Source organism: Phocoena phocoena, chromosome 9, assembly GCF_963924675.1.
Source record: "Phocoena phocoena chromosome 9, mPhoPho1.1, whole genome shotgun sequence".
NCBI lineage: Eukaryota > Metazoa > Chordata > Mammalia > Artiodactyla > Phocoenidae > Phocoena > Phocoena phocoena.
In genome coordinates this window covers 19557675-19581824 of record NC_089227.1, presented here as the reverse complement: position 1 = coordinate 19581824, position 24150 = coordinate 19557675, and the positions used below count along the sequence as shown (strand labels likewise).

Here is a 24150-nt window from a genome sequence, read left to right as displayed (position 1 = left end):
CTACTAAGAGAAGAATGGGTCTTATTTTAATACATGCAGGATGGTATGTATGTTAATTTTGTAGAAAACATTCAGGGAAAATGTTAGGATATCCCTTGTCATCAACTGCAAGTCTGAGTTTCACGACTTTATGCCTTTTAAAATAATGTATGTTGAAACATAAGTCTAATATTGCTGACTCCACTGTCTTTTTTTCTGATTGTGTATCCCTGGGCTTCTAACGGAATGCAAAGGAGAAAGGGAAGAAAGGGCATTTAATGAATCGTGAGACCATGACTAAGAAGGGTGATTAAGTCTGTGCTGATGAACAAAAGCACAGGAAGACGCTACATCAATGACATATGATTATGACAGACATAAACTAACCATTATCAATTGCCCACATGTTTCCGAGGATTGGTCCCGTTTGTCTCCAGCAAATTCTGGTATCCCGCGTTAGTGCTGCGTTAGGAAGGGGAATCGTTATTCGGTTCCACCTGCAAGAAATTTAGCACAAAAGAGCTTCTTAGCACAAAACAGCTTCACATCCATGTTCACATCTTTTGAATCTATTTTACATGCTTTTGAAGTTCTAGTCTCTGTATGCTTAAGATAGCACTTAAGTTTGGTAATGAACTCTTTAAATTCACCTGTGGAGTTTGTTGATCTATTTATCTAGTGCTTATCCTGTAAAGTGGCAAGTATTTTACATAGTCATCTTTAATTCTCTTAACAGTCCTTAAGGGGGTCAATCATTGTCCTTAATTTACGTGGAAAGTTAGAGTAAATAGCATTACACAAGTATCAATAGCCGGCAGAACCAGGATTTGAGCCCAGGTTCAATTCCAAAGCTTGACTTTCTTCCACTTGTCTATCTTTTCTTAAGTAAGTATTTTGGCAATAAGCCTTATGGCAGTAACTATAGGGTCATCGTATAGAACTTAAATTTATGTAATCCAAAATATAAAAGCCAAATACCTAAAGAATGAATGACTCTACAAATTGTGATCTTGCATCAGATTTACCAAAGTTACTGTTTTAAAAATGAGATCACTACTAAATCAGATGAAAAAGAGAAGGCAGCTTCCTTACCTGTTATGCCAAAAACACTAATCTCAGGCTTACTCATCGACTTTGAGTCTGCAACATGGATTCAGATCTCTTGCTATGTTAGAATGCACTCACCCACTGTAGTTTTCCGAGGAGTAGATCGTGCTGTGGGGAAGGTGTGGCCCAGCACAGATCTCAGGCAAACATTCAGTGTGGAGCAGGGACCAGGAACGCCCATGGTTGGTAGAAAACTCTAAGCTGACACTGATAACACCAGACCAAGCACAACAAAAAAGGGGCAAAGATAACAAATGTAATGAAATGACTCATCTCTGGCGAGGTACATTAAACATCTGTAGAACTACTGTACAAATTAACATGCTGTTTCCAAAGTGATTGTTTTCCGCTCTACTGAAGTCTGACCAGCTTTCAAAAGGCAAGCAAGCAGTTAAATTACTGCTATAGAAACAAAATATGTTTTAAAGACAGCGAATGGGAACTTGAGTTTGTGCTCCTGAATCTGATAGATGGCAAGGCAATTACCATGTCTCACACTGCCGCTTCATCCTGTGAATGTCAGACTGACAAAATCCTTAGAAAGGACAAGGGCAACACTTCAGCAAGTGAAACCGAGAAGTCATAGCTCTTGAAGTGCTAATTGATTTCTGTGCCTGTTATTACGGGGTCACTAACCAACCGGGGTCAAGCTTTTCTTTGGTTGTTTTTTCTGCTCTCTCAGCAATCTGTCGGAATGGATGGCTGCCACAGCTCCTCCAAACACCTCTGATACCTAAGACCAAGCTCTTAGCATAAAGCCATTTCTAATCAAAATCTATCTAATCATACTCTACATATTAATTGAAGAACTTTTTTCTTCCTTTGAGGGAAAGTGTGTATTTTGTTAATGGACATTTTATTAAAAATTCAGCTGAAAAGCTACTGAGAAGTTGCTCTGATTTAATAGCCAAGTCCACGTGTTCATCGTTAATTTGTCCACAGGCGCACAGAATGCGGCTTCCTACCTGTTCCCAGGTTGCTGTGTTCCACATCCCAGATTGATGGAAAACTGTATCATGTGAGACATTGTAGAAGGGAGCACAGGTAAGACGTGGAAAAAATCTATGGCCCAGACATTCCTATTATGTCCTTGATGGTTCTTTTGTCTGAGACAAAATCTGGTAGCAGGAGTCTGAAGTTCAGGATTGATGACTACAGAAACCAAAGATGGAACCTTCAAAACAAAGGAAACCAAAATCACTCATAACCTTCCCTACGGGAGTCTGTGAATTCTCCTAAATTCAATCTTGCAATTACTATGTACATAACTGCCACTGATTAAGCACCAAGCAATATTCTGTATGTTCCATTTGTTATGTCATGTAGAAGATGCTGTCCTCATGGGGCACTCATTTTAGTCACTCAGAATTCCTCCTTTGCAGACACCCGGAACTCCCTGTGTTTGACTGATCAGGCCCTCTCTACCTGAAGATAAACTGGTTTAAGGTCTTTAAAAGTTATCAAAGCATATGTATCCATTTTATGTACCTTAGCACAAGATAAAAGCAACTTGACATTTCATCATCAGTCTTCTTTTAAAGTGTATTGTATAATATGAATTCTTTGACAAACTAGGTATTCTGAAAATAGGACTCTAAGTGGAGACAGCCAGAGCAAAGAGTTAATCCACAATAACTGACGTATTGATTTGGTCTGAGGCATGCAGCTGACCAGAGCGGGTGTAACCCTACCTAGTCACAGCTGGAAGAGTGGTCCACTATGAAATCCCAAATGGTATAACTTGGGTGACCGTAGCATGTGGAGTGTACTGGATACTTTCTTTGGTTGTTCCCTATTCTAGCCTTGATGTTTATCTCCTGTCTTCCTAACTGAAGCTATGAGATGCTAGAGGTTGGCTGTGTTCAAGCTTTTTAAAGTCCCGAAGGTGCCATCAACGTGGAGGGAAGGCTAACTAGTAATGAATGTGTGAGTGTACTCTCAGCACAAATACATCTACTATTAGAAAAGGATAATTTTATACCTTGTGATAAGCATCACATAATTTTGAAGATGTTTGCAAATAACTAGAGCCAACATCTGTCCTAAATCCAAAGGGCAAATCTCTGGCTCAAAAGACTCAATCTCTGGCTCAAATTATCAAAGAAAAAATCAAAGGTAATAGCAATCTGTACTTTTACAATGTCTTCTGCCTAGGAAACCTCAAATGCTAAATTAATAGTCACTATGCCTGATGCTAAGTCTGTGAAGCTGCATAGTTAGAGCCACTTTTAGGGCTTTCTTAGGGACGAGGATAATTGTCAGAGTACTGGGCTCCTCCTTATTGTCTCTAATGGGCTGTAATTCACTCTTCCTGATAAAACCTCACTTTTTGCTTATATCAGGAAAAAAAAGTGAACGCTAAAATAATGTCCATGTCACTGTTTTAAAGAAATGTGGCAACTTCCTTGGCTGCCAGAAGAGAGATTTATCCTCTAGCACGGCATCTAGCATGGTCTTCATGGTTTTGACCTGGACTGGGGTGGGGCCATCTGACACGATTGGCATGGGTACCTTATATGAGGAATAGGAAAGGGTATCCAGTGTAATGTGCTCTTTTCTTCCTTCAGTCTTTGCATACAGGATGATATCATTTTCATGAGACTCTCCAGGGTCACAAATCCCTCCTGCACAAAAAATTTTAAGTGTTAGAACCAACTTGCATCCATTAACATGTAAAACGTAGTGTTAAATTTCAGGATAAAAAATAATTATGAAACCCAGGTGTCACTTAAGAATGACCCTAAACAAAGGTAACCAGACCCAAAGGAAAAATTTATGAAGATAGTTCAGATAGGCCATGCTAAAGATCAAAGACTTGACATTTGTGAAGGCCAAACTATTTACTTAATGAGATTACTCAAATAACAGTCTGCAACAAACTGTGACTACCTGTCCATATCTTAACTCTCACTAAAGAAGTGTGCTCTGCTTTTTAATAAACCATTACTTCCTTATATTTGAGGTCTTTATGGCCAAAGTTCAGAACCTATTGATTATGGTTTTAAAAAAATTGTGGTGACTCACTGAATCAAGGATTTCTGAAGCAGTGTGTTACTTAAACTGTTGTATGTAGTATCTTTAATATTTTAGCACATATTAGGTATTTGCATTTTTTTTTTTTTAGTACTTAGGAAAAAGATGTTTTTTTAACATCTTTATTGGGGTATTTGTATTTTAGATGTCGCTCATTTTACATTTTTACTTTTGGTACTTCATTTGATTCTTGGAAGCTATACAGAGTAGTTTACTCCCTATCACACTACTTTATAGTCATATGAAATGATATAAAGTTAGAACTGAGAGGTAGTTAAGATCATCCTGATGATGCAACTGAATAACAGAGCAAGTACCTGAAACTGAAGATAATTTAACCAGTTGGTGGAAGAGCCAGGAGTTGATGTTATGTCTCAGCCTTTGACCCTCTATTCTACCGCATTCGGCCAATAATCCTTATTACTGCTGGCTTCTATCAATTGTCAGCTTAACCTGGATTTTAAAGGATTACATGTCTAACCAGAAACCTCTCCCCACTCACCATTATCCTTCATAACAGCACCAAACATAATAGCAGGAGTGGTGATATGTACATGGATTTCCTGGCAAATATTCTACCCCTAAGGTCCAAAATTTATAACATTAACTTTTTATTATCATCTTTTAAAAAAACCCTCTTCCAGTTCTTAAATCAACCACCATTAATGTTAATTTTTATCTACAGGCAATTTTTGTTGCTAATACTCTACGGTGACAAAAAAGCAACCTCAAAAACTCTAGAATAAAGTTACCCTTTAAGAGTTTATCTAATAAAATCAATAAATAATGCCTGAGGGCTTCCCTGGTGGCGCAGGGGTCGAGGGTCCACCTGCCGATGCAGCGGACACGGGTACGTGCCCCGGACTGGGAAGATCCCACATGCTGCAGAGCAGCTAGGCCCGTGAGCTATGGCCGCTGAGCCTGCGCGTCCAGAGCCTGTGCTCCGCAACAGGAGAGGCCACAACAGTGAGAGGGCCGCATACCGCAAAAAAAAAAAAAAAAAAGCCTGAGACTCACCATCTGTATAAAAAAATAAAGTGTCAATTATTGCAAGTGTCTGGCTTAAACTCGATCTGGGTAACTGGGATCTGATCCTGGGGAGAAATTACTGAAATGTGATGTTAGGTAAGAAAGCTAGAACCTGACCAGTACAAGAAAGACCATGATAACAGAAGTAACTTGGATGGTGGTATTTGTGAAATCTGGCATGTTACATCTGTCAGACGTATGTAACTTGGCATATAATAAATATTTACTGAGTTTAGTAATCTGAATTGAGAATAGAGAAGCCAGATATAGGGATAATGCAGACCTCATCCTAAAAGATGTTTATTGTTCAATGGCAGCAACCTGTCGAGAAAAATCTCATGATTTTGACAACTGATATCATATTTTTAGCATTTCATTACATACTTTAAGATTATAGTAAATATAGCAAGTCAAGCCATTCAAAATGACAGTCTGGAAGGGGGGGAGAGGTGGGGGAAAGACCTCCATGAAAATTAAATTCTCTTTTTTAAAATGTAACTTTTAAGAATTGACTATTGAGCCCATATTAAAGACTTACCAAAAAAGAACAAAAAAAGGTGAAAGGTCACAGGCAGTGTGGGTTTAAAGCACCACATCCAGTTCTCTCTAATTTCATTAAAATTTGTTCCCTGTAAATCCTCTCTGCTCTCTCAAGAACAGTTCGTGAACTGCACCTGAGTTTCAGAGAGAACAGAAACCCACATGGGAGGCTCATCCAGCCTAGAATGACAGAAGAAGAAAGTCCAAAAGGAGCCAAGACTTTAAAATGATGACAGACTTTATCTGAAAGATCCCTCTTGGGGCAATTTATCAGTTCTGTGAAGTTTCAGTGACAGCAGCTCCTACAGAAAGACACGGATTCTTCTTCAGCTTCATTCACTTTGATGTATTGTGGAAAGGTATGACTCAAAGGGCGTTTTGTACAGCAATTAAGGTACAGAAAATTTCAATAGAAACTAGATGGACAGTTAGTTTTAAAGTATTTTACATCCTGTTTTAAGTAGATTTAAGACACTCATTTATATTAAGAAAGTGATTTTTTTTTTAATTGACTATGTGCGGGACATTGGGCCTAAAGGGGAGATAAGCCCTGACCTCAAAAAGTTTGTAATTTAGCAAGTAACTAATACACATGTCTAATATACATGAAAGAATGATGATTAGCAGTAAACTCTGTTGTGCTGCCATAACTGCAGTCAAAATTTAGAGAAAAGAGATACAAGTGTAGGCTAAAAGGGCTGGGTATATAGGAGATGCTAAGTAAATATCTGTTGAAGGAATAATAAAGAAAACAAACCAAAAAACCCAAATGAATGATGTATATTACGTTATTTTTGTCATGTTCACTGCATTCTGGCTCTAAGAACAGTGCTGGATACTAGTCCTCAAATAATTTGTGTTGTATAAATGAAAATGTGTGAATGAAGGAAACAGAACTTGAACCAAACTTTGAAAGTTGAGCAAATTTTCCAAAAATGGTAGTCACAGCAGACTGATATGAACCAAAGGATGAAACCAGGAAGGACACGTAGGCAGTGTCTAAGAAGAAAGGAGTGTGATCTGATCTAGATTAACAATCAGTCACTGATTTTCCTAAGGCACCATACTTAGTGAGGGGTTACTTACAAACTGTCTATCATATCTTAAATCTCTTCCCATATTGTTTTCTTTTCTATCAGCTACCAAAGTTTTGAAGTCTCTTCTGTAGAATCCAGTCTTATCCTACCTTATCCTACTGTCATCCTGTCCTAGCCTAGCCTAGCCTAGCCTACCATATCCTATTCTAAAAACACCTTTGCTGATTCTGCTTTCTCCTCAAGGTCAGACCCCATTTCTTTCCTTGTGTTTACTGGTGAACTTCCTGAAAGAGCAGTTCTCAGTCAGTGCCACGTCTCCATTTCTTTTAACTCTATGCTCTTTGGCTTCCCAGGCACCACACCATGGGGAGTCACAGGTGGGCTCTCAGCCCTGTCCTGGTTGACCTCTGACCTCTGTCTCTGTGGCCTTCCTACACTGCTGATCACCTCCCTGTCATCCCATCCCTGAACCACTCTCTTCCTTTCCCTCTTTAGCATAGAACCACGCCCTCCTCCTGCATTTCCTTATGCCCTTTCTCAGCATCCTTTGTCTACTCCTTTTCCTTCTACCTATACTTAGGTGAGGGTTTTCCTTAAGGAGTTTTCATGTCCTTTGCTTACTCTGTCCCCTGCTTGGGAGAACACAGCAACTTTAGTGGCTCCGGTTATCACCTGTATGCTGACAACTTTCAAATCCGATTCAGCCCCTGAGTAGAATTTCTGCCTTCATATGGCCTTTCAGAACCCTCAACCTCAACAAATCTAGTATCAAAATCCTCTACTGCACACTTGATCTTTATTGTGATCATACTTATTTTTGACATTTCCTATTTTGGGAAATGGCACCATTCTTCCAAACATCCAGGAGAGAAATGTGTCCTCTCAAGACTATTCTCATAGTCCCTAGTCAGTTGGGTGTGAACTTCAGTTGGTTCCTTCTCCAGTTATTCTATCTCTGTCCCCTCCTGCACATTATTGCCACCATCATTGCCATACTTCCTTTGTTGCTTAGACCAGTGCAATAGCTTCCCTAATTTAGGGTTGCCAGCTAAAATACATTGCATGACCAATACTTATACAAAAAATTATTCGCTGTTTATCTGAAATTTAAATTTAAATAAGTCTCCCCCACCACTCACTAAATCCGTCAACCCTATCCTACCTGGTCTTCTATCCTCTAATTTCTGATTATTTCAGTCTTTCCTTCACACTACGCCAGAATTATCTTTCTAAAAGAAAGATGAGAATATATTATAGAACTGACAGAAATCATCTGAGGGCTCCATGTTGCCTAGAGTAGGAGAATCCAAATTCCTCAGTATGATGTTAAAGAAAGTCACTCACTACTCTGGCTTCAGTTCACTTTTCTAGTTCCAGTTTATGTCTTTCCTTTCAACTATACTGGGAAAATCACCCAGCCCCCAACATGTCATATACCTTTCTACTTGTGATTTTTCTCAAAATGCTGGCTTAGTTTGAACCTGCAAGTCTAGTTCAAATACCATCTCCTTTGTGAAACTCTACCCTAATCCCTCCACTACAATACCCAGAGCTTCCTCTGCACTTCCATAACATTTTCATTCCATTACAGCCAAACTGCAATCTCTTTTATAGTTAAGTGTTACTTGTGGGCAAGGGCTCTTAAGTAATTTTTATACATAAAAAACCAAAGATATATTGAGTCTTAAGTATTTATTAGACACCATTTTGAAGGCTTTGCATGTATTAACTCATTGATCAGTAACTCTGTGATTTAGGTATCATTATTTTCCCCAGTTGTAGTCTCTATATATGCTAGCTCAGTGCTCTACATTCAATAGGAACTCATTAATTTTTTTAATCGAATGGAGATGCTTTTATTTGGGATAAGGTACTTTGGGTCTATTCAAGTGAATGTTTTCCTCAGAGTCAATATAATTTTAATTGATTCATTAATAATCTGCTTTGTTCTAGAAAGAATTAAAGATGACTTAATCTCATATAGAGATGACAATCTCTTACATAAAGGCATCGAATGGTTTGATTTACCGTAATTTACTACTAAAAAATGAAGAATTCAAATATATTTTGTGAAAAATGAAAAAAAGGGAAAATACTTAAATTAGACAGCCATATTAAATGTTTATTACAATTTGCCAGGGGGTGACGGCAGTTCTTAAAGTTTCCCAGGAATCACTCTTGATAAAATGAGAGCCAGTTTGAGTTCTAATTATTTAAAGGAATTGAGGTCTGGGTCTTTAAATATACAACTCATTTCAGAGTTAAGGTGAGGATATCCTTATGCCAGGAAGATTATATTATTATATTTTATATCCACAACTTCCCTGTTACCAAACAGATCATTATTGGAAATGAGGTAGCATCACACAGGCAATGTATTTGAGAGCATGATACAATCTGAAGTTTGCTTTGCCACTCTGAGCTGTAGGAGGTGAGGAATGTGAGAAAAATAATAGGCACTGCAGAAGCCTAGACTTGGAAGGTCTGTTTGTCCTGATGAATCGACATCTTTGCTAGTAAGGTCAAAGGTGGACAGTGTTTATTTCCTGTTTCACTACCAGGTGTTGCCTGTGCTTTTCCAGTCATTTAACAAAAAGGCATGTGACACCTACTCACATTTCTGGAATGACATCCAGTGAAAGAGTATGTAACTGTGGCTCTTGCTGACGAAAATGATAAATTTCAGAGGACACCCATTTCAACCCCCTAATTCCTCCTTGGGTATTTTTCTAAACTTTTAACTATTTATTTGCTCTGCAGTCATCTGAAGAAAAATAACATCTTATAAGCACTTTTTTCCTTTATGTGTTTACCAACATATTAGAAAGTACAGAATAGTATTAAAGCATTAAAAAGTATAATAAATCTGTTTCTTTCTTAGCTTCCTACAAAGAAAGAGTTATGCAATGATGAGATATCCATGAAAACAAATGATTCACCTTGATAATTGTATTTTGGGGAGGCTAGAGGCTTCAGACAAAGGAGTTACTTTGTTCTTAGCTTCTCTCTTGTTGTCTTTTCAGCTATAACCACTGCAGGAAAGGTGGAAGGAAGGTCTAAAGGCATTTTGTCTTTAGGCCTAGTCATGCAAGAACAAGACTAGCTCTTGCACAGGATGGTTCCAGCAAGGCTGGTGTGAGGCAGGTGTGAGCACCACAGACTTTTGCTCAACCAGTAGAACTCATAGTTCATGAATTTTAATTTTATATTGTAGACAACAAACAATCTTACTTCCTCAGGAATAGGTGCTCATCTAGAATTTGCCCTAGGTCAATAAAACTTGTTCAAAATGTACCTACCCATAACAAAGTAAAACCTCAGGTTCCCGTAACCAGTTGTGTCCAGGTAAGGAGTGCATATTTTCCTCTCTCCATCTTTGAGGAAGACCATTGATAAACCTGATTCTATTGTTCCACATTCTGTACCAATGACAGCTCCCAAGATGTCCCACCTTTAAAAAATGACAATCACTAAGAGTTAAAATAGTAAGTCGCAACTTTATAGCGTATAACATTTTATTTTTAATGAGGAACATATACTTAGTAATGAATAATTCTGAAATAAAGATGTGGTACTACAGGCACTTCCCTGGTGGTGTTGTGGTTGAGAATCCGCCTGCCAATGCAGGGGACATGGGTTCGATCCCTGGTCCAGGAAGATCCCACATGCCGCAGAGCAACTAAGCCTGTGCACCGCGACTACTGAGCCTGTGCTCTAGAGCCCACGAGCCTCAACTACTGAGCCTGTGTGCCACAACTACTGAAGTCCGTATGCCTAGAGCCCATGCTTCGCAACAAGAGAAGCCACTGCAATGAGAGGCCCACGCACTGCAATGAAGAATTGCCCCCACTTCCCACAACTAGAGAAAGCCTGAGCATTAGTGAAGACCCAATGCAGCAAAAAATTTAAAAATTAAAAAGAATAAGATGGGGTACTACAGATCGTGGGTAATGAACAAAGTTTAAAACACATTCCATTCACAATTACAGTTTTTCTGTAGAGGATAAGTTTAATCAATACTACGTATAGTTTGTCTACTACAAGATAGCCTTTATTCTCAAAGCACTTACAGTTGAGGTGGGGAATCAAATTTGAACTAAGGAAAAAGGAAATCATAAAAGATAGTGCCATAGTATCATAAATACTTGTATGCTGTTTTTCACATTAAAAAATAGTCATAGGATGAAAAGTCATACAAGCTGGAAAGAATCTAGCAAGTTTTCAAAAAGGGGACGGGATTTAAACTGTCAAATAGGTATTTGAATATGTAGGAAAATAAAAATATCTAATATATAAAAACTCTTATATCTCCTTAGTATTTATCTCTGCTCATGTCTAATTTGGCCACCACTTTTCACACAACTAACTTGCTTACAGACAGAGGAAACTGGGACACACAGAGGTAAGTGGCTTGCCTAAGGCTGACTGCCTGTTTGGTTTTAAATTGAGATCTTCTGTTTCTTAGTTCACTGTTATTTTAGTAGTTACAGTTCTAAAGAGGACACTGTGCCAGGACAATTATGTTGAACTGGTTGAGACCAAGATGTTTAGGAAATGCTTAATTTTTTGTCTTTTAAAAGATTATTATCAGGCTTCCCTGGTGGCGCAGTTGTTGAGAGTCCGCCTGCCGATGCAGGGGACACGGGTTCATGCCCCGGTCCAGGAATATCCCACATGCCGTGGAGCGGCTGGGCCCATGAGCCATGGCCGCTCAGCCTGCGTGTCCGGAGCCTGTGCTCCGCAACGGGAGAGGCCACAAGAGTGAGAGTCCCGCATACCGAAAAAAAAAAAAAAATTATTATCAATCATTCAAGGAGAAGCAGCTCTTTTTCCTTTTCTTCTTTCAAAAAACTTTTTATTGCAGATACTCTCCTTGTGTTACAGTCTTTCAGATTTATCATTTCTTTTCTTTTTTCTTTAATTGGAGTAAAATTGCTTTACAATGTTGTGTTAGTTTCTGCTGTACAATGAAGTGAATCAGCTATTCAAGGAGAAGCAGCTCTTAATAGTACTGGACCACTGTAAATATCAGGAACCTCTCTCGACTCATACAAGAAAATTTCACACTGGTTCATTGGTCTTTCACCTGCTCCATTTATCCCAATAAAGCCACTCAGCCTACTGCTCCATAAAGCAAGTTACGGTTATAAATGATGCATATGATGACTCCTTTTAGGCATCCATCTGCTTTAGGGTATTTTTAAAATGAAAAATTAAATTGGAAAAGATCAGATTGTCATGGACTGAAAGAACGTTTTATTCAAGTGAGAAATGAGATTAGTAGTCTTTTTCTCTCATTAGTTGTAAATGATTAACTCTTTTAGATTAATCTAAAGAAATTATTTTCATTGACTTCTACCACTGAGAGGGCTATATGAGATATGATCCAGGCTATACATTTCTTTTTAATCTTTATTTTAAAGTCCAACATATTCAATTTTACTCCAGTCTTTATTTATCCCACTGTAACGGTTGGAAGATAATAAAAGTGAGGTTATTTTCTTTAGAAACCCAAATATTTAAAATCAAAGGCTTGATTTAGTTGGCTCTGAAGAGAAAAAAGCAGAGAGAAATCTGAAAATCATTTTGTAGAAGTCTCATTGCTTTAAATAAATTATCTTGCATTTATTAAAAATTCAGTAGGAGCTTCTTGTAGCACAAGCTCATTCTTCGTGAATTTGTATAAACACTGGCTCGAGCTTAGTTGGAGGCAAAGTATCCTTGAGGGGATCCCAGAGCTGCATCAACTACTGAGGGACCTCAGAGATGCCCTTTCACCTGCCTGGACTTCAGAATCCCTCTCTGTAAGGTTGCAAAGTTATGGTCTTTTCCAATTACAAAAATGTCATGGTCTCTGACTCTCTCTTAATATAATAATTACATGAAGTAAAATTATAGCACGACCAAATCTTTGTGGCCAGCAGTGGTATTTAAAGAGCTCTATAGTTTTGGCAATATCTTGGATGGCACCACAATTTCCCTGAAAAGGAGTGTTACTTTTCTATGGTTTAAATTATGTTTCCTCCAAGGAAATGTGGTTCTTTGTGAACTGCATCTGAAGGAATGTCTGCTAGAGGGGAGAACTCTCTGCAACAGAGCAATTTATATTTATCTTTGATGGCTAATTCTAAAAAAAGATCCCTTACATTATTTATTATAAATACATTGGTATCTATTATTTATAGTAGAGTGGGGCGAAGTTGGAACACACAAAAAAAGTTTAATAATCAATAAAATGCCTTCAGGCAACTTCATTCCTTAGAGGTAGAAAGGTCACAATAATATTTAATTTATATTTTAAAGTATGTCCTTCTACTTTCTGTGTCAAAAAGAGAGTTCGTTTTGTAAGCAAAAATAATTTAAAGACATTTCTTAGCTGGAAAGCTGATGATCCTCCCTATCAGCTGCTTTGGAATGCTTTGAGAATAAAATTAATTATGTTTGCATTAGCTTATACTTTAATAGTTTTAAGAATGATATGAGAGTATACGTATAACCGATTCACATTGCTGTACACCTGAAACTAACACAACATTGTAAATCAACTATACTCCAATAAAAATTTTTAAAAAAGAATGATATGAGAGAGTAAAACTTAAATGTTCTCACCAAAAAAACCCCAAACAAACAAACAAAAACAGATAAATATGTGAGGTGATGGATATGTTAACTAGATGGAGGGACTCCTTTTACAATGTGTATGTATATCAAATCACCACAATGTACACTTTAAATATCTTACAACTTTATATGTCAATTGTATCTCAATAAAGCTGAAATTAAGAATATTTTCTTCACAAGCTTAAAAAAAGAATGACACATATTCTTTGAAGGGCAATCTGGCAGTAACTATCAAAATGAAATTACATACACACATATATAAGTATATGTACACATACATGTCTGATTCTCTAATTTTCTTTTAGGAATATCTCTTTCAGAAATACTTTAACAAGTATACAAAATTTTATTATAATATTCTTTGTCTATCAATAGAGGTTTAGTTAGATAAACTGGTATAGTGCCTTTCTGAAATAATGATATATATTTACTGGCAGAAGAGACATTCATAATATATTGTTAAGTTTTAAAAAAACAAGTTGTGGGACTTCCCTGGTGGCGCAGTGGTTAAGAATCCACCTGCCAATGCAGGGGACACAGGTTCGAGCCCTGGTCCGCGAAGATCCCACATGCCACGGAGCAACTAAGCCCGTGCACCACAACTACTGAGCCTGCGCTTAGTACAGCCCGCGAGCCACAACTACCAAAGCCCACGCGCCTAGAGCCTGTGCTCCACAGCAAGAGAAGCCACCTCAATGAGAAGCCTGTGCACCGCAACAAAGAGTAGCCCCTGCTCGCCACAACTAGAGAAAGCCCGTGTGCAGCAACGAAGATACAACGCAGTCAAAAATAAATAAATTTATAAAAAAATAAAATAAAATATCAAGTTGAGTATAGTAAGGGAAATGTGACTCTAGTGTTTTTTTTTGTATAGCCAGCAAAATTTCTGAATGATATATGCCAGAATATATGCCTACATTTCAACAGTGTGGAGTGGGATTAGCATTGGAGGACTTTTAGTTTTTACTTTACACATTTTTTTTTTTGCAAAAGGAAAATCATTTTCAGAAAAAAGAAAGGTATTCAATTTATAATTCAGAATGAAAACTTAAATGATCTCATCATAGGTTGATGAAATTACTAAGAATATGAACATAGGCAATAGAGGTCTTACATTTTAATCACTTTTTTCCCTACAAATATTGGCATAAAAGGCTCTAAAGGGTAGTGGAACATTTCACATTATCTATGAAAATTTATTTATTTATTTTTTTGCGGTACGCGGGCCTCTCACTGTTGTGGCCTCTCCCGTTGCGGAGCACAGGCTCCGGACGCGCAGGCTCAGCGGCCATGGCTCACGGGCCCAGCCGCTCCGCAGCATGTGGGATCCTCCCGGACCAGGGCACGAACCCGTGTCCCATGCATTGACAGGCGGACTCTCAACCACTGCGCCACCAGGGAAGCCAAAATTTTTAAATTTTATTTCCCAGAACATATTAAACCACCTAAAGTTGGTGACTTTAGGTTTGAACTAAGATATAGAATAGAGCCTGGCTATTAAGATCCTACATTTACCAAATTCATAAGGTTTTTTTTATCTACTAGATATTCTCTGAGGTTGAATAAGTTCATTATATCCATAAGGTCTCTCTCTATTTGGGATGAATTCTCTGATATTTAATATGGGATGTGCCATAGGAAAAGACCCTCCACATTCCTTTATATTCATGAGGTTTATCTCTAGCATGAGTCCTGTGAGGTCATTTTGACTAAAGGCTTCTCCACCTTCACTGCATTTATAGGTTTTTCCTCCAGCATGACAGCTTAGGTGAAGGTAAAGGATAAGCTCTATTTGAAGGCTTTCCTGCATGCTGTGCATTTCAAAAATTCTTTTCTTCAATCGGTTCCCCTATATTTCACTCAAATTCAATTTTGCTTTAGGTTTTTATTACATGCATTGTATTTATTTACACTCTTGCTGGAATAACATTAATAAAGAATATTGGCTTCAGAATGGTAGAAAGCACTCAGCTTTCTCACCAATAAGACAGAAATATGACCTAGACTGAGGATGTTTAGAGAAAATGATGTACTGCCTGGTGTATTACAGTTTCAATAAGTGTTAGTTTCCTTTTCTCCCCCTGTAAAATGTAGTACTATTTTTGTTTTAAAATAAGCGAAAGTGGCAATTCAAATGAACTTCTAAATTATGAGTATTTTTATTTTTTTCACACTAGAATTAGCAGAGCAGCAATCTTAGACAATGTTGTAGTACAATATGCAAAGGGTAATTGCTTAAACAATTTAAGCAAGGGGATGCTTAGCTGAAAGAAAAACTGTACTTTCTATCCGTGGGTTTTTTGTACAGTTTAAGATTTTGGCTACAAATCTATCGGGGTGCTTAAATTTATTACTTATGTGATCTAAATGGTCAAGTGGGTTTTACTTTAATAGTAATGAACATGCCTGTAAAAAAAAAAAAAGACCCACTTAATACAGTGTTAACTCAGTCTGTCAGTCTATCTTAAATTCACTTACCCTGAATTAGAAGCTTAAATAAAATGCCAGAGGTAACATAATTCTTCTGGGTAGGATAGAGGGAAGAACTGTAGAAAATAGCAAGAAGATGCTCAAACTGTTCTGAAGAGTTCTATGTAATTTTAAAGCCAATTTTTAATAAAAGCATCAACTGACATTGAAGGGGCTATAATGGAGATTGTTTTTGTTGGTCTACATGCAGTTTTGGTTTTCAAGGTATATGTAACATTCTTTGGAACTATCTCCTCAGAACAAGGAAGCCAATATAAATTTGTTTTATTGAGTTTATATTGCTTTTTCCTTGGTTTTATTCCAGTGGATAGCATTGAAATTTAAGAAAGGCATTTTGAGTCAGTTTCAGGACTGACCCTCTTTTCTAAGCAATGCCATTAAAAAACATAACTAATACTTGTATTTTGGTCTCTTTATAATAAATCACCTATCAGAGATTAAGTCATGGCTGACCTGAGGAAAACATTATCTGTGCTCAAATTTTTTTCTATAATCTTACATGAGCTGTTTTAAAATATATTTCTTGAAAGAGCTTCTTCAGAACAAATTTATAAAGCAGTTAATAGGGTGTGACGGTAGCAGAGCAGGATTGTTAGGACCGGAGGTTGGAGAGAACTGGAAATAGTCAGGTCAGCAGTCCAGAGACTAATCTCTCTGACCATTTGATAAGTCCTGTTTGCCCTCTGGCATCTTTTGCTGGTACGTGGGAGAATTCTGGTACATCTTGCTGGTACGTGGGAGAATTCTGGGTATTCCATCTATTTGTTTTCTAGTATGATAGCAATATTCTCATTATTGGAAAATAGAAAGAGTAGAAGAAAAAAATCACCCATAACCATACTACCCCAGAGACAAGAACAATTTATATTTTACTATATTTATTTCTAATATTTTATATGTATATTTCCAAGCGGTCATGATAATATTATACAGATGGTTTTGTATTTTGCCCTTTTTCATTTACATTAGTAATATACACATTTTCCAGGTTACTATTAACTCTTTATAAATGTGTCACATAATATTTTATTACATATATGCCAAACTAGTCATTATGTCATTGTCATATTTCAAAATACAAAGCTAAATAATTATACTACTTAGCATACTTTATGGGGCTGAGGAATAAATTCTCAATTTCCTAATGCTCCTGAATATGTTCTAGATAACCCTGAGCTATGTTTTGTGAGGGGTCAGAGTTCTGCTTTTCCTTCGTATACACTCCTACATATTCAGGACTGCCTTGTGGTCAGTGTGCAGCAGGTGAACTACTGAGGAAAGACTATAGAAAATGAAACATGCTGAAGAAGTGGGCGTCTGAACATTTCAGTGCCAGCAGCCTCCTCTAAAGCCTTCTACAGAAAAATCCTATCACGGGCTAGTGTTATGCCAAGCTGTGAGGAATTAAATCACTTTGGGAGGATTCAGATTTCACTCTCTTCTTTCTGTGACTTTAGTAAAGAGTGTCCTCTCTTGAAGAGGGAGTGAGTTGCTGTATTCTGGATGCTCACATGGACAGCTGGTTTGGAGAGGGGAAGGGGTTATTAACGAACTCAAGAATGGCAGTGCCAAAACAAAGATGTACACATGCTGCAAATTAAAGAAGGGTTTAAAATTTCTATGAAGGAATTCCAGAACAATTTTAGCATACCTAATCATATGAACTTATTCTTTTATTATTTGAAAATTTACTATGTTTCAAAACAGAAAAACAATCTGTGTAAACAGAAAGTAATTTTAGAACCCACATCAAAAGCAAACCGGAACAAGTAAGAAGTCTTTTTTTTTTGCGGTACGCGGGCCTCCCACTGTTGTGGCCTCCCCCGCTGCGGAGCAACAGGCTCCGGACGCGCAAGCCCAGCGGCCACGGCCCACGGGCCCAGCCGCTCCGCGGCACGCGGGATCCTCCCCGACTGGGGCACGAACCCGTGTCCCCCACAGCGGCAGGCGGACTCTCAACCACTGCGCCACCAGGGAAGCCCAAGAAGTCTTTTAACAGCTTGCAACAAGTTTACTCTGATCCACTTTAGCACTTCCGTGGTTTTAAAATATATCCAATTATCATTTTAACTAATACTGTCTTTTTAAAAATGACATTTCATTGGTTTATTTAGAGAATCCAATGTAGGTTTCACTGGACTATTCAACTTTGTGTTTCTTTCATATCTTATTAGTTACTATGAATATAATTTTTCTTTGAGTACCACTTTGGTCATATCCCGTTACCGATAGTAAGCATAGTTGGAATAACAACCAATTTTTAAGTCTTCTGATTGCTTATTATATGTCATGCATTGTGCAAAGTGTTCTTCATATACTGTTGCATAGGAAATTGAGTCATTTGTGGTGATGTGGATGGACATAGAGTCTGTCATACAGAGTGAAGTAAGTCAGAAAGAAAAAAACAAACACCGTATATTAATGCATGTATATGGAATCTAGAAAAATGGTACTGATGAACCTAGTGGCAAGGCAGGAATACTGACACAGATGTAGAGAACAGACTTGTGGACACAGTGAGGTAAGGGGAGGGTGGGACGAATTGAGAGAGTAGCACTGACATATATACACTACTATGTGTAAAATAGTTAGTGGGAAGCTGCTGTATAGCACAGTGAAATCACCTCGGTGCTTTGTGATGACCTAGAGGGGTGAGATGGGGAGGGTGGAAGGGAGGCCCAAGAGGGAGGGGATATAGGTATACAGACAGCTGATGCACTGTGTTGTACAGCAGAAACTAACACAACATTGTAAAGCAATAATAATCTAATAAAGATGTAAAAAAAAAAGCCACACACACAAAAATACTTCTTTTTAGCCCTTTAAATGCTTAAATCTGAATTCTACTTTATCGGATTTGAATATCTGAAATTAATATGCCTCCTTGCTTCTTTTGCTGCATTTATCTGGTATATTAGTTTCTCGTCTTTGACTTTCAACTTCTTGTGTTGTTCTAGTTTGAGTCTCTCATAAATAGCAAACATATAGCTGATTTTTAAAAAACCTACTGTGAAAACCTCACTTAATAAATGAATGTATCTCACTCAAATTTATTGTGTACTGATATGTTCAGATAGTACTGATATGTTCCTGCCAAATTGTTTTCTGTTTTCTATTTATCCTGTTTTTTATTGTTTATTTTTTGTCACTTTCCTGGCATTTGTTGGACTAAGTACTCTTTGTTTTATGTTAACCTAATGCTTTAGAAGTTATGTAGCCTATAAATTGCAAATTTCTTTTTTTTTTAAATTTTTGTATTCTATTTAACTTTTTTTTTATACAGCAGGTTCTTATTAGTTATCCATTTTACACATGTTAGTGTACATATGTTAATCCTAATCTCCCAATTCATGACACAAACACTTTCCCCCCTTGGTGTCCATACATTTGTTCTCTACATCTGTGTCTCTATTTCTGCCCTGCAAACCAGTTCATCTGTACCATTTTTCAAGGTTCCACATATATGTGTTAAAATATGATATTTGTTTTTCTCTTTCTGACTTACTTCACTCTGTATGACAGTCTCTACTGTCATACCATCCATGTCTCTACAAATGACCCAATTTCATTCCTTTTTATGGCTGAGTAATATTCCATTGTATACATGTACCACATCTTCTTTATCCATGCATCTGTCAACGGGCATTTAGTTGCTTCCATGACCTGGCTATTCTAAATAGTGCTGCAAAGAACATTGGGGTGCATGTGTCTTTTTGAATTATGGTTGTCTCTAGGTATATGCACAGTAGTGGGATTGCTGGGTCACATGGTAATGCTATTTTTATTTTTTTAAGGAACCTCCATACTGTTCTCCATAGTGGCTGTACCAATTTACATTCATACCAACAGTGTAAGAGGGTTCCCTTTATTCCACACCCTCTCCAGCATTTGTTCTTTGTAGATTTTCTGATGATGCCCATTCTAACTGGTGTGAGGTCATACCTCATTGTAGTTTTGATTTGCATTTCTCTAATAATTAGTGATGTTGAGCAGCTTTTCATGTGCTTCATAGCCATCTGTATGTCTTCTTTGGAGAGAAGTCTATTTAGGTCTTCTGCCCATTTTTGGATTGGGTTGCTTGTTTTTTTAATATTGAGCTGCAAGAGCTGTTTATATGATTTGGAGTTTAACCCTTTCTCCGTTGATTCATTTGCAAATATTTTCTCCCATTCTGAGGGTTATCTTTTCATCTTGTTTATAGTTTCCTTTGTTTTGCAAAAGTTTTAAGTTTCATTAGGTCCCATTTATTTTTTTTTTTGTTTTTATTTCCATTACTCTAGGAGGTGGATCAAAACAGATTTGCTGTGATTTATGTCAAAGAGTGTTCTTTCTATGTTTTCCTCTAAGAGTTTTATAGTGTCCGGTCTTACATTTAGGTCTCTAATCCATTTTGAGTTTATTTTTATGTATGGTGTTAGGAAGTGTTTTAATTTCATTCTTTTACATGTAGTTGTCCAGTTTTCCCAGCACCACTTATTGAAGAGACTGTCTTTTCTCCATTGTATATCCTTGCCTCCTTTGTCACAGATTAGCTGACCATAGATGCGTGGGTTTATCTCTGGGCTTTCTATCCTGTTCCATTGATCTATATTTCTGTTTCTGTGCCAGTACCATATTGTCTTGATTACTGTAGCTTTGCAGTATAGCCTGATGTCAGGGAGTCTGATTCCTCCACCTTCGTTTTTTTCCCTCAAGACTGCTTTGGCTATTCGGGGTCTTTTGTGTCTCCATACAAATTTTAAGATTTTTTTGTTCTAGTTCTGTGAAAAATGCCACTGGTAATTTGATAGGGACATTGCTCTGCCTAGTATAGTCATTTTCACAATGTTGATTATTCCAATCCAAGAACATGGTATATCTCTCCATCTGTTTGTTTCATCTTTGATTTCTTTCATCAGTGTCTTATACTTTTCTGAGTAGAGGTCTTTTGTCTCCCTTGGTAGGTTTATTCCTAGGTATTTTATTCTTTTTGTTGCAGTGGTAAATGGGAGTGTTTCCTTCATTTCTCTTTCAGATTTTTCATCTTTAGTGTATAGGAATGCAAGAGATTTCTGTGCATTAATTTTGTATCCTGAAACTTTACCAAATTCATTGATTAGCTCTAGTAGTTTTCTGGTGGCATCTTTACGATTCTCTATGTATAGTATCATGTCATCTGCAAACAGTGACAATTTTACTTCTTCTTTTCCAGTATGTATTCCTTTTATTTCTTTGTCTTCTCTGATTGTCGTGGCTAGGACCTCCAAAACTATGTTGAATAATAGTGGTGAGAGTGGACATCCTTGTCTTGTTCCTGACCTTACAGGAAATGCTTTCAGTTTTTCACCATTGAGAATGATGTTTGCTGTGGGTTTGTCACATATGGCCTTTATTATGTTGAGGTAGGTTCCTCCTATGCCCACTTTCTGGAGAATTTTTATCATAAATGGGTGTTGAATTTTGTCAAAAGCTTTTTCTGCATCTATTGAGATGATCATATGGTTTTTATTCTTCAATTTGTTAATATGGTGTATCACATTGATTGATTTGTGTATATTGAAGAATCCTTGCATCCCTGGGATAAATCCCACTTGATCATAGTGTATGATCCTTTTAATGTGTTGTTGGATTTTGTTTGCTAGTATTCTGTTGAGGATTTCTGCATCTATATTCATCAGTGATAGGGGTCTGTAATTTTCTTTTTTTATAGCATCTTTGTCTGGTTTTGGTATCAGGGTGATGGTGGCTTCATAGAATGTTTGGGAGTGTTCCTTCCTCTGCAACTTTTTTGGAAGAGTTTGAGAAGGGTGAGTGTTAGCTCTTCTCTAAAATGTTTGATAGAATTCACCTGTGAAGCCATCTGGTCTTGGACTTTTGTTTGTTGGAAGAATTTTAATCACAGTTTCAATTTCATTACTTGTGATTGGTCTGTTCATATTTTCTATTTCTTCCTGTTTCAGTCTTGGAAGCGTATACCTTACTAAAGATTTGTCCGTTTCTTCCACGTTGTCCATTTTATTGGCTAGAGTTCCTTATAGTAGTTTCTTAGAATGCTTTGTATTTCTGCGGTGTCTGTTGTAACTTCTCATTTTCATTTCTAATTTTATTGATTTGAGTCCCCTCCGTCTTTTTCTTGATGACCTGGCTAACGGTTTATCAATTTTGTTTATCTTCTCAAAGAACCAGCTTTTAGTTTTATTGAGCTCTGCTATTATTTTCTTTGTTTCTATTTCACTTATTTTTGCTCTGATCTTTATGATTTCTTTCCTTCTGCTAACTTTGGGTTTTGTTTGTTCTTCTTTCTCTAGTTCCTTTAGGTGTGATGTTAGATTGTTTATTTGAGATGTTTCTTGTTTCTTAACGTAGGCTTCTATTGCTATCAACTTCCCTCTTAGAACTGCTTTTGCTGCATCCCATAGGTTTTGCATTGTCGTGTTTTCATTGTAATCTGTCTGTAGGTATTTTTTGATTTCCTCTTTGATTTCTTCAGTGATCTCTTGGTTATTTACTAATGTATTGTTTAGCCTCCATGTGTTTGTGTTTTTTACATTTTTCCCCTGTAACTGATTTCTAATCTCATAGCATTGTGGTCAGAAAAGAAGCTTGGTATGATTCCAATTTTCTTAAATTTACTGAAGCTTTATTTGTGACCCAAGATGTGATCTATCCTGGAGAATGTTCCATATGCACTTGAGAAGAAAGTGTAATCTGCTGGTTTCGGATGGAATGTCCTATAAACATCAGTTAAATCTATCCGGTCTATTGTGTCATTTAAAGCTTGTGTTTCCTTATTAGTTTTCTGTCTGGATGATTTGTCCGTTGGTGTAAGTGAGGTGTTAAAGTCCCCCACCTTTATTGTGTTACTGTCTATTTCCTTTTATAGCTGTTCGTATTTGCCTTATGTATTGAGGTGCTCCTATGATGGGTGCATGTATATTTATAATTGTTATGTCTTCTTCTTGGATTGATCCCTTGATCATTATGTAGTGTCCTTCCCTGTCTCTTGTAACCTTCTTTATTTTAAAGTCTCTTTTATCTTATATGAGTATTGCTACTCCAGCTTTCTTTTGAGTTCCATTTGCATGAAATATCTTTTTCCATCCCCTCGGTTTCAGTCTGTATGCATCCCTAGGTGTGAAGTGGGTCTCTTGTAGACAGCATATATATATATATATATATATATATATATATATATATATATATATATATATATATATATGGTCTTGTTTTTGTATCTATTCAGTAAGCCTGTGTTTTGGGGTTGGAGCATTTAATCCATTCACATTTAAGGTAATTATCGATATGTATGTTCCTTTTACTATTTTCTTAATTGTTATGGGTTTGTTTTTGTAGGTCCTTTTCTTCTCTTGTCTCCCTCTTAGAGAAGTTCCTTTAGCATTTGTCGTAGAGCTGGTTTGGTGGTGCTGAATTTTGTTAGCTTTTGCTTGTCTGTAAAGCTTTTGATTTCTCTGTCAAATCTGAATGAGATCCTTGCCTGGTAGAGTAATCTTGTTTGTAGGTTCTTCCCTTTCATCATTTTAAATATATCGTGCCACTCCCTTCTGGCTTGTAGAGTTTCTGCTGGGAAATCAGCTGTTAACCTTATGGGAGTTTCCTTGTATGTTATTTGTCATTTTTCCCTTGTTGCTTTCAGTAATTTTTCTTTGTTTTTAATTTTGTCAGTTTGATTACTATGTGCCTCGGTGTGTTTCCCCTTGGGTTTATCCTGCCTGGGACTCTCTGCGCTTCCTGGACTTGGGTGGCTATTTCCTTTCCCATGTTAGGGAAGTTTTTGACTATTATCTCTTCAAATATTTTCTCCAGTCCTTTCTCTCTCTCTTCTCCTCTGGGACCCCTGTAATGCGAATGCTGTTGCATTTAATGTCCCAGATGTCTCTCAGGCTGTCTTCATTTCTTTTCATTCTTTTTTCTTTATTCTGTTCCATGGCAGTGAATTGCACCATTCTGTCTTCCAGGTCACTTATCCATTCTTCTGCCTCAGTTATTCTGCTATTGATTCCTTCCAGTGTATTTTTCATTTCAGTTATTGTATTGTTCATCTGTGTTTGCTTCTTCTTTAATTCTTCTAGGTGTTTGTTCTTTAATTCCTGCATCTTCTCCATCTTTGCCTCCATTCTTTTTCCAAGGTCCTGGATTATCTTCACTATCATTACTCTGAATTCTTTTTCTGGAAGGTTTCCTATCTCCACTTCATTTAGTTGTTTTTCTGAGGTTTTATCTTGTTCTATCATCTGGTACATAGCCCTCTGCCTTTTCATCTTGTCTATCTTTCTGTGAATGTGGTTGTTTTCCACAGGCTGCAGGATTGTAGTTC

General features: G+C 37.2%; 1 protein-coding gene across 2 annotated transcripts in view; it reads right to left on the bottom strand.

Moving 5' to 3' along the window:
- RELN (reelin) overlaps positions 1-24150 on the bottom strand; it is a 522720-nt gene that overhangs the window by 175227 nt on the left and 323343 nt on the right. For both annotated transcript variants that reach the window (XM_065883760.1, XM_065883761.1), the window contains exons 12-16: positions 10025-10176; positions 3598-3710; positions 2052-2260; positions 1165-1293; positions 367-476 (exon numbers count right to left, since the gene is read on the bottom strand). In XM_065883760.1, coding sequence (XP_065739832.1) covers positions 367-476; positions 1165-1293; positions 2052-2260; positions 3598-3710; positions 10025-10176 — 713 coding nt within the window. The remainder of the gene's footprint in view (positions 1-366; positions 477-1164; positions 1294-2051; positions 2261-3597; positions 3711-10024; positions 10177-24150) is intronic.